Below are 9,690 nucleotides of genomic sequence, written 5' to 3' on the forward strand. Positions count from 1 at the left end.
CGGCTGTGCTGGGGTTTTCTTCAAGCCGCCCTTGAAGAAGGCCTTCGGGGGCCCAAGGAAGCCGAGGGCTCCGAGTCTGGGCTCGAGTGAGGAGGGAGGGAGGGGCTCCCCGCAGCCTCGGGCCGGCGCGGCTGCTGGTGCGGAGACCTCCGCGCCTTGTCTGAGTGTCACGTAGGCTCTTGCACCGTCCTCGGAAAGGGTGACCGGAGTTGGATGAGATTAACAAGGGACTTGGTCCAGGTGAGAGATCTGAGAAACTGAAGAGGTGAGATTCAGACCCAGGTTTCTGTTAAGAGGCTTACATGGTCACAAAGCGTCTACAGGGAGTGGTCCCACAGGCCCTGGCAGGGGGCTGGGTACCGCGAACGGCTTTCGAGGACACAGTGCTAGACCAGGTGACCCAAGGGACAGAAGACGTAGTAAGCGGACACCGCACATGTCGAGAGAAACTTACCAGTTAATGAGGGAGCATGTGGATAAATTTGTGATTTGTTTGGGTCATTGTTTTGGGGTTGGGGTTGCTTTTGTTTACAAACTAGTTGTAAAAAAGTAGTCAAAAGACTGAAATACCTCTTAGCCACTTAAGTAAAAACTAAAGTATGATTTGAGCTCTGCTGGAATTTCAGTGTTTATTCATTGTTATGAAATCAACAGGTAATTTAGTTGTGAAAATTACGTTCTTTATCAACATATGTGTAGCTCGGGGCAAACAGAATTGGTACCCAGCCTCCTCAGACAGCTGTTAATGGCTTTGACCCACTGCATCACTACCTCTGTGTTTCTCCAGTATCTTTTTTCCTTTTTTCCTACTTTTTTAGGGTCTTTTTTCCTGTATTTCTTCTTCCCTCCCCCCCCCCCCTCAGAGTGGAGCCAAACACAGGGCTTGAACTCACAATCCCGAGATCAAGATCTGAGCTGAGAAGAAGACTCAGACACTTAAACGACTGAGGCACCCAGGCGCCCTTTCTACATTCCTTTCCCCACGGCTTGTATCCCCCATTGGTTTTCAGAGCCGCACGTTTTGGGAGCTTCTGTCTGCAGCGTAGCAAGGTTGCGGTGTCTGATACAGAGCCGTCGCTCCTCAAGGATTTGCTCCTTACGTGTGAGATCCCTCCTGATGGGGTGTCCTGGGGTGGAGGTTTTAGGGAGACCTCGTCTCTGGCTCTGCTTGGCATCCACGTGGCCCTTTTAGCCTTCACTGTGGGGAGCGCTTCAGCTGGTGTTCAGGTCTTTTTCAGAGGGAGTTGATCAACACATAGCTGTAGATATTGTGTGTCCACGGGAAGACTTGAGTTCAAATCTTCCTGATGTACTTTAATTCTGAAACACCTATTAGTCGAAGATGTTCTAAATTCATAAGGAGTTTTTATAAATTCAAAGATGTCTATAAGCAGTGTTATGCTAATAAGTATGCTTAACAATCTGCGCTCAGGAAGAACAGCCTGCTGTGCGGCATTTGCTGATAAGTGATGTAAGTGCTCAACCAGGCCAGTGCCAAGCTGCCTTACCCGAAATACAGGCCGACTCTCACAGCTGGTACGAGGCGGCTCCAGCACCCATGACCTAAATAAATTTTTTTTTAAGTTTAATGTTTTATTTATTTTTGAGAGAGAGACAGACAGACACAGCATGAGCAGGGGTGGGGCAGAGAGGGAGACACAGAATCTGAAGCAGGCTCCAGGCTCCGAGCTGTAAGCACAGAGCCCGATGTGGGGCTCAAACCCACAAACCATGAGATCATGACCTGAGCCAGTCGAACACTTAACTGACTGAGCCACTGAGGCACCACCTCCCTGACCTAAAAATTAAAAAAAAAAAAAAATGGGTGGCTTAGTCGGTTAAGCGTCCGACTTTCGCTTAGGTCATGGTCTCGCCGTTCGTGGGTTCGGGCCCCACATCGGGCTCTGTGCTGACTGCCAGCTCAGAGCCTGGAGCCTGTTTCAGAGTCTGTGACTCCCTCTCTCTCTGACCCTCCCCTGCTCACGCTGTCTCTCTCTCTCTCCTAGAAATAAATAAAACATTTAAAAAAAAAAAATAAAATAAAAAGTGGCCAAAATATTTGAATTAAACACTTGAAAAAAAAAAGATTTTTTTCCCAATGTTTCCAACTAATCCACTAATTTATAAACTAACTTGTTCGGAATGTATCTGGAGACTTTATGTACTATAAATTCTTCAATTCGTGTATTTCTGTCCAGTATCCTGTTCCATATTTTCCAGTCATAACAAGAACTATAATTTTAGAGTGAGGAAAGATGGCTACCCTAAATATACTTGTGTTCTTCAAAAGTAATGTAATTAGTGGGGTGCCTGGCTGGCTCAGGCAGTGGAGAATGCAAGTCTTGATCTGAGGGTTGTTTGAGCCCTACATTGAGTGTAGAGATTACTTAAAAATAAAATCTTTAAAAAAAAAAAGTGTAATTAGTAAGATAAAAGTAGCTTAAACCAGACAATGTGTAGTTTAATAGCAGTTAAATTTTTTAACGACCCTCACAAGTTGAATGTCATTGCAATACACAGTGTAATAAAACTCAGTAAGACAGGGGATGGGGTATATCAGTAAAAGGTTTTGTTGATCAGCCCAAACTGGAAATGCTTCAAATCACAGATAAAATTCTGCCTTGACCCAGAAAAACACGGCATTGATAAATCTGTGTATTCAGTACATTCAGAAGTTGTTGTAGGTAACAGACTCTCACCTATGACACAGATAGAAGCCTAAAATCATCCTCACCCCCGCTTACAAGGTTCATGGGATAAATGTAGGGCCGAAAGCAAGTCATTTCTTAACAGTGGCTGTTTTTCTCCCACTGAACTGGAATAGACCTGTTTTTTTTACCCCATGTATGATTCTAATTCCATTAAATTCTGGCCTGACAGTTCAGGTCTCTTAACATGTAAAAAGGTGAATAAATTAATCTGCGACATGGTAAAACACATGGAAGTTATGCTTTTCACATGATTTAGGTTATAAGTATATCAAGTACAGTGGTTTTGAGTTCTTGTTCAAAGACGGTATTTTTTAAATTCGATATCCTTTAAACTTGTACTTTTCTCTGGAAGTGTTGATGGCAGTTTGCTCAAAGTGTCATGTTTTTATTTTAAAAAGAATGTTGAGTCATATATTCATATGTTATTGTCCAAACGATTATGAATATTTTTAAGTAAATCTAAGCTTTTGATGTAAAGCCATTGATTACTTGATCAACTTTGGTGTCCAAAACAATTAAGAACCATTAATTATGAGTAACATTCTAAAAGCTGTAACCCAAGTGAAATTTTTAAGTTTCTCCGATTTTGTAATTTTTCTGTCGGAAAAACATTGTTACAGATGGCATCAGAGCAACATTTTACATAATTTTTATAAACCTTTATCAGAATGTAGGTGGCCAAGTATAAGCTGCACAAACAAACTGAGTATAGGCGGTGACAGACAGACTGAAGCAAGTATTGGACTTAATCCGCTTCTCTGGGGGCGCCTGCGGGGCTCAGTCCGTTAAGCATCCGACTTGGGCTCAGGGCACGATCTCACGGTTGGGGAGTTTGAGCCCCACGTCGGGCTCTCTGCGGTCGGTGCAGCTCCTGCCTCGGATCCTTCTGTCTCCCTGTCTTTCTGCCTCTTCCCCACTCTGCTCTCTCCCTTTGAAAAGTAAACAAGAAAAAGTTCCTGGAAATGAGAGGAAAGCTCTTGAAAAAGAGAGTGATACATGCCAAAAGTTAGAACAAATACATTTTTTTTTTAAAAACTCCGCTTCCATTCGTCTTCTGCCCCCACACCATGGCTCCCACTAACACTTTATGCGGTCGAGGCATCAGGGGCCTGGCCACTCAGCAGGCGATGCCCAAGGTGCTCCACGGTCCTGGTGACAGTATTAACATTGGATGCCACTAGTTCCTTACATCAGCTCTATATTTTAACACTTAGATTTATGGAGAATTTACAAACGGAGGTCCAAGAAATGGAATTCCTTCAGTTTTCTAAAGGTTTGAGTTTCATGAGAAAAGAAGACTTTGCAGAATGGTTACTTTTTTTCGCCAACACGGAAAATAAAGACATCTATTGGAAAAATGTAAGAGAGAAGCTGTCAGCAGGAGAGGTTGGTATCCCTTTTTACTACGCTTGTGGTAAGTCACTTTCAAACTAACCCATACCATGTTACTCTCTATTATGTAAGTATAAAGCCAAGGTGAGAAATGTTGTTTACACTTTCTTATGTATGAACTGCCTAAGAGAGAATCAGGACTCCAGACACGAGCTTTGCGTTCCCAGTAAAGTCAGTAATCACAGCGTCACTGTCACCACGGTGGTTCTGGAAACCTTACCCAGTGCAGACAAACAGGATAAAAGAGTTAAACATGTGAAAGGAGCGGCAGTTGTCTCTGTTTGCATAGATGGCATCATACGCCTAGAGAACCTAGGAGAATCAGATTGAAAAGCGATTGGAAACAGGAAACTGAGTAGTGAAGTGCCTGGCACGGTGCTAATATAGTAACAGCAACTGTCCTACGTGCAAATCACAGGTTAGAAAATGTAACGGCAGGGGTGCCTGGGGGGCTCAGTCTGCTAAGCATCTGACACTTGCTTTCACCTCGGGTCATGATCTCACGGTTTGTGAAACGGAGCCCCACGTTGGGCTCTGCGCTGACAGCACTGGGCCTGCTTGGGATCCTCCCTCTCCCTCTCTGCCCTCCCACACTCTCCTTCTCTCTCTCTCAAAACAAAAAAATAAACATTGAAAAATGCAATGGCATGTGTGTGTGTGTGTGTGTGTATAAAGTAATGATTGCCAGACCATTAATAATGATTAATACACTGCTGTAAGATTTTAAGTAACTTTTTTACTTTACATATTGCTTTTACTTTATTGTTCCAAAACATGGTTTTGGAGTGGGCATATGTTTTTATATAATTTTTTAAATTTTTTTTAATGTTTATATATTTTTGAGAGAGAGTGTGCAAGCAGGGGAGGGGCAGAGAGAGACACACACAGAATCTGAAGCTGGCTCCAGGCTCTGAGCCATCAGCACAGAGCCCAACATGGGGCCTGAACTCATGAACTGCGAGATCATGACCTGAGCCGAAGTCACACAATCAACCAACAGAGCTGCCCAGGTCATCCTGAAGCTATTTCTGTAGTGAGAAAAAAGATAATAAAATATAATTAAGACCTCATTTGTAATTGAAAGAGAAACATATAAAATTTAAAATAAATTTAAGAAGAAACATATGAAAATAAAACTGTAAAGTCTTCATAAATGTAAAAGAAAACTTGCCTAATTATAGCGACATCTCCTGTTACTGCGTCGTCTTCTCAGCCTCCTGGGAAGTCTCCGTGTTATAAATGTAGCACTTCTCCCTTAGAGTCCTCTGTAAATGTAATGCTTCTATTAGAACAGCCTGGGTTCGTTGAAGTTCTGAAACGATCCCTGCTTCCCCCATGGCTAACATTCGGAAGATCACTTTATCGATCGTGCTACACTTCCATGTGGGCTGGTCGAAGGCTCTGCCTACTTAGTTGCTCAGGGACCCAGACTCTTCAGCTCTGCCATCTTGGAGCTTTACCATCTGGAGAAAACATCATCTTCAGAGGCCGTGGCAGGGAAAGAAAAGAGTGAGTACATTCCAGCAACTGAATGTGTTGGCCTAGAAACATCCTACTTGGCTACCAGCCAGACCCAGCATGTGACCCCACGTAACTGCAGAGACACAGGAAGGTGCAGTCTTTCATATGTGCAGGAACCAAAACGTGTCGTGGACAGTAACGGGTCTCAATAGAAACATCATCAGGTTGTCATGAGTGGGCTAGACAAGCCATAAAAGTGTGTCTGAAGAGAATGCCGCAGGGAAGGAGAGGTCCGGGAAGTCTCTGTAACTTCCCCTCCGTTTTGCAAAAATGTCCTCTGCTTCCATAGGGGACACTGGCCGCGTTCTAGGCTGGTCCCTGTACAAACGTCCCCGGAAAGGCAGCCTGGAAGAAGGTGGTTGGAGCCTCTCTTCGAATGATGCGCAGAAACGTGAGACCCGTGGAGACTTGTTTCAGGAGCAAGTCCCAGAGCCGCCCAGTGGAGGTCTAGGCAAAGGACCTAAAAAAGACACAAGAAGAGAAACCCACAAATGACTAATAAGTACAGAAAAGAAAAGTATTTAAACTTCATTCACAAAGACCTATAGATTCAAACATTGATGGCGTACCATTTCTCACCCGTCAGTAAGGGAAGACTCAGAAGGTTGCACCGAGCGGTGACTTTGAGATTACGATACAGAGAAACGGCCACTCGTGCACTAATAAGGTGTATTGTGAAGAGTACAAAGCAAAGTGTAGACATGTGTGAAGAGGATACTCCCACTGTGTAAAACCGGGGTGCGTGATGCCCTTTTATATGAGGAGAATATTTCTGGAAGGGGACACAAAGAACTGGTAACAGTGCTTCACTCTGGGAAGGAGAACTGGAGGTCAAAGGAGGGAAGAAGACTTTATTTCTTATCCAATATAGAATGTTTTTTACCATGTGTATATGTTACGTCTTCAAAGACTTAATTAAATTTTAAAAGTAAAAATTCCATAAGTTTACAAAGGCTGAGGGCAGTAAATTTGAATAAGGCCACCCGTATGCAGAGGACGTGGTCCTGAAGTCCCGGCAAAAGAAAACTTTTTTTAAGGTTTATATATATATATATATAAAGAGGTTTATATATATATATATAAAGAGAGAGAGAGACCAAGTGCGAGCAGGGGAGAGGGCAGAGGGGGGGAGAGAGAGGGAATCTCAAGCAGGCTCCATGCTCAGCACGGAACCCCCTGTGGGGCTTGCCCCCACAACCCTGAGATCCTGACCTGAGCTGAAATCAAGAGTTGGACACTCAACCAACCGAGCCACCCAGGCACCCGAGGAACTATTTTTCAGGCAGAGAAGAATTTACTTTCAAATTAACAATGTTCATACTTTGTTTACTTTTTCAATGGAAAACTAGTGTTTCTAACTTACTCTTGTTCTGTTTTTATGGGCAAAGGTTTTGAAGTTAGGAACCAAGCTTCAAATCCTGATCGGTCTCAGACAACTTCCTTAACTTCCTGAAAGGTTACATACCTAAGGCCAGGAGAGGCTAAGGCCAGGTACACAGGAAGTGGCAGAACCGGCCTGTCCGCATAGCTTCCCTGACTCCGAGCCCAGCGCTCTCACTCAGGGCTGGGCCCACTGATAACGGGGAAAAGCAGGGAGCAGCCCACCTCCCGGGGTATTAGTTTCCTCCGCCCGCCATCGCGCAGCCGGCAGGCTCGAGCAACACATTTGTGTTCTCACAGTCTGGAGCCTGGAAGTCAAGATCACGGGCCGGCAGGTTGGTTTGTGGAGAGGTCTCTCCTCAGGCCTGCGGACCGCGCCTTCTCCCGCCGTCCTCACGCGGCCTGTCCTCCGTGCTCCCGTGCGGAGCGAGTGTGCTCTGCGGTCTCCTTCTGCCAGGACGTTAATGCCCCAGCGTAGGTCCCGCCTAATGAGCTCACTTAGCCTTCATCGCTTCCCTGAAGGTCCTGTCTCCAAATACAGTTATGTTGGGTGTTAGGGTTCCAGCCTAGGAATTTTGAGGAGACAGAATTCAGTCTGTAACACAGGGCCGCCCCCGTTCTTGCCCTGCACAATCCAGGAGACCCCTTTCACACAGTGTACAGCCCACACAACCGTACACAGTGGCCCTGCCCATTCTTTTTAGTAGACTTTCTTAGAAAGCTATAAAAGCTCACGGGCTTTATGACAGACACAGGACTTAATATTCTAAGATTATTTCATGTATTTACAAAACTAATTAACACTCACTTCTGTTATTTTATCAGAGTATTAGTTTGGATGAGTTCAAGTCATTTTGTCACTTTACCACGCACCTGGAGGACTTTGCTATTGCCATGCAGATGTTTAGTTTAGCTCACCGGCCTGTCAGACTCGGTAAGTCATACGACTTCATTTCATTTTTATCGTCTACAGATGATAGCGCTCTGTTCTTCAACTAGAGCCATTTATCAGTGAAACAGCTGATTGGACTTTTCATTCATTCAGTGTGGTTACTCTAGACTTGCACGGACTCGCCCATTTAACAATTACTTTATTTGCTTTTACTTTCTTACTTCCTAAAAAGGAAAATTTAGGAACCTTTAGATACATTCTTTAAAGCATTGATTAAGTTAAAGTAGCCTGCCTCTCTTTCAGTTTCCAGACATTTCTCAGCCAAATTTATTCTTTCAACATGTTCTTTTTGGTTTTTTTAATGTTTTATTTCCTTCTGAGAGAGAGAGAGAGAGACAGCGTGAGCAGGGAAGGGTCAGAGAGAGAGGGGGAGACACAGAATCTGAAACAGGCTCCAGGCTCTGAGCTGTCAGCACAGAGCCCGACGCGGGGCTCGAACCCACGAACTGTGAGATCATGACCTGAGCCAAAGTCAGACACTTAACCAACTGAGACACCCAGGCCCCCCTCTTCCAACATGTTCTTAATGAGTGTTTTTTGTTTTACTTCCCTGATAATGAACATTTAGGCTTATTTTTGCTTCTAAAATAATAAACTTTGGGTTAAATCCACTTAGATTACTTCACACGGTTGATGAGTTGTTGTTTTTTTTTATGTTCTCTTTTTCCAGCGGAGTTTAAGAGGGCCGTGAAAGTAGCCACAGGGCAGGAGCTCTCCAACAACATTTTGGACACTGTGTTCAAGATCTTTGACGTGGACGGCGATGAGTGTCTCAGTCACGGAGAGTTTCTTGGGGTGTTGAAAAACAGGATGCACCGAGGCTTATGGGTAAAGATTTTGAGTTTTTCAGTAACTGCATGTTCACATGTAATTAAACGAATGGTAGCACACCTAGAATTGGGGCAAATGTGTGGTCGCAAATGGAGGCTTTATCATTTGTAAAGAGATTATAAGCTACAGTCACAAACTGAGAATCTCCTTCAGACGGGATCCAGTATTTTCCTTTGCCTTTTTTTTTTTTTTTAATCTGAATCTAATCAGAAACCGGTATTCAGAAATCATTTTTCTTTGGGCTCTGTAGTCAGACATACCTAAATTCAGATCCCAGCTCTGTCACCAGCTGCCCCATCTTGCAAAGCCACTTAATTTCTCAGAGCCTCCCATTCCTCTTCTGTACAATGAAGAAACTAATAGAATCTACCAGAAAAAAAAATGTTGTAAGAATTAAGCGTAAAATACGTAGTATAGTACCTGAGACCCTTGAGGTAAATGTTAGCATTGTTAGTGTATTCGGATTCTTCACAGATCAGTCTAGAACTGTGGGACAGAGAAAACTCAAAATTTTGTTCAAATTGGAATCTGTTTAGGGGCGCCTAGGGGCTCAGTCGGTTAAGCCTCTGACTTCGGTTCAGGTCATGATCTCATAGTTCATGGGTTCGAGCCCCGCGTCAAGCTCTGTGCTGACAGCTCAGAGCCTGGAGCCTGTTTCGGATTCTGTGTCTCCCTCTCTCTCTGCCCCTCCCCGGCTCGTGCTCTGTCTGTCTCTCTCTCAGAAATAAATAAAACATAGATAGATAGATAGATAGATAGATAGATAGATAGATAGGAATCTGTTTAGAGGCGCCCTCGTAAAAGCAGTCTGCAGGATGAAACAAGGGAGGAAAGAAAACTACATGATGAGAGACGGGCCAGAAGAAAGACGAGAGAATGAGGGAGAGAATGTGGCGGGTTCCT

At 44.1% G+C, this 9,690-nt stretch overlaps 2 protein-coding genes across 2 annotated transcripts in view; both read left to right on the plus strand.

Annotated features, from left to right (window-relative positions):
• ZDHHC20 (zDHHC palmitoyltransferase 20) overlaps nucleotides 1–9,690 on the plus strand; it is a 345,529-nt gene that overhangs the window by 243,548 nt on the left and 92,291 nt on the right. The gene's annotated exons all lie outside the window — the stretch shown is intronic.
• Nucleotides 1–9,690, plus strand: part of MICU2 (mitochondrial calcium uptake 2) — a 127,853-nt gene that overhangs the window by 115,999 nt on the left and 2,164 nt on the right. The window contains exons 9-11 of the mRNA XM_077745339.1: nucleotides 3,926–4,097; nucleotides 7,830–7,938; nucleotides 8,627–8,784. Coding sequence (XP_077601465.1) covers nucleotides 3,926–4,097; nucleotides 7,830–7,938; nucleotides 8,627–8,784 — 439 coding nt within the window. The remainder of the gene's footprint in view (nucleotides 1–3,925; nucleotides 4,098–7,829; nucleotides 7,939–8,626; nucleotides 8,785–9,690) is intronic.

The sequence above is a fragment of the Crocuta crocuta genome, unplaced genomic scaffold (genome assembly GCF_008692635.1).
Source record: "Crocuta crocuta isolate KB4526 unplaced genomic scaffold, BGI_CrCroc_1.0 scaffold258, whole genome shotgun sequence".
Taxonomy (NCBI): domain Eukaryota; kingdom Metazoa; phylum Chordata; class Mammalia; order Carnivora; family Hyaenidae; genus Crocuta; species Crocuta crocuta.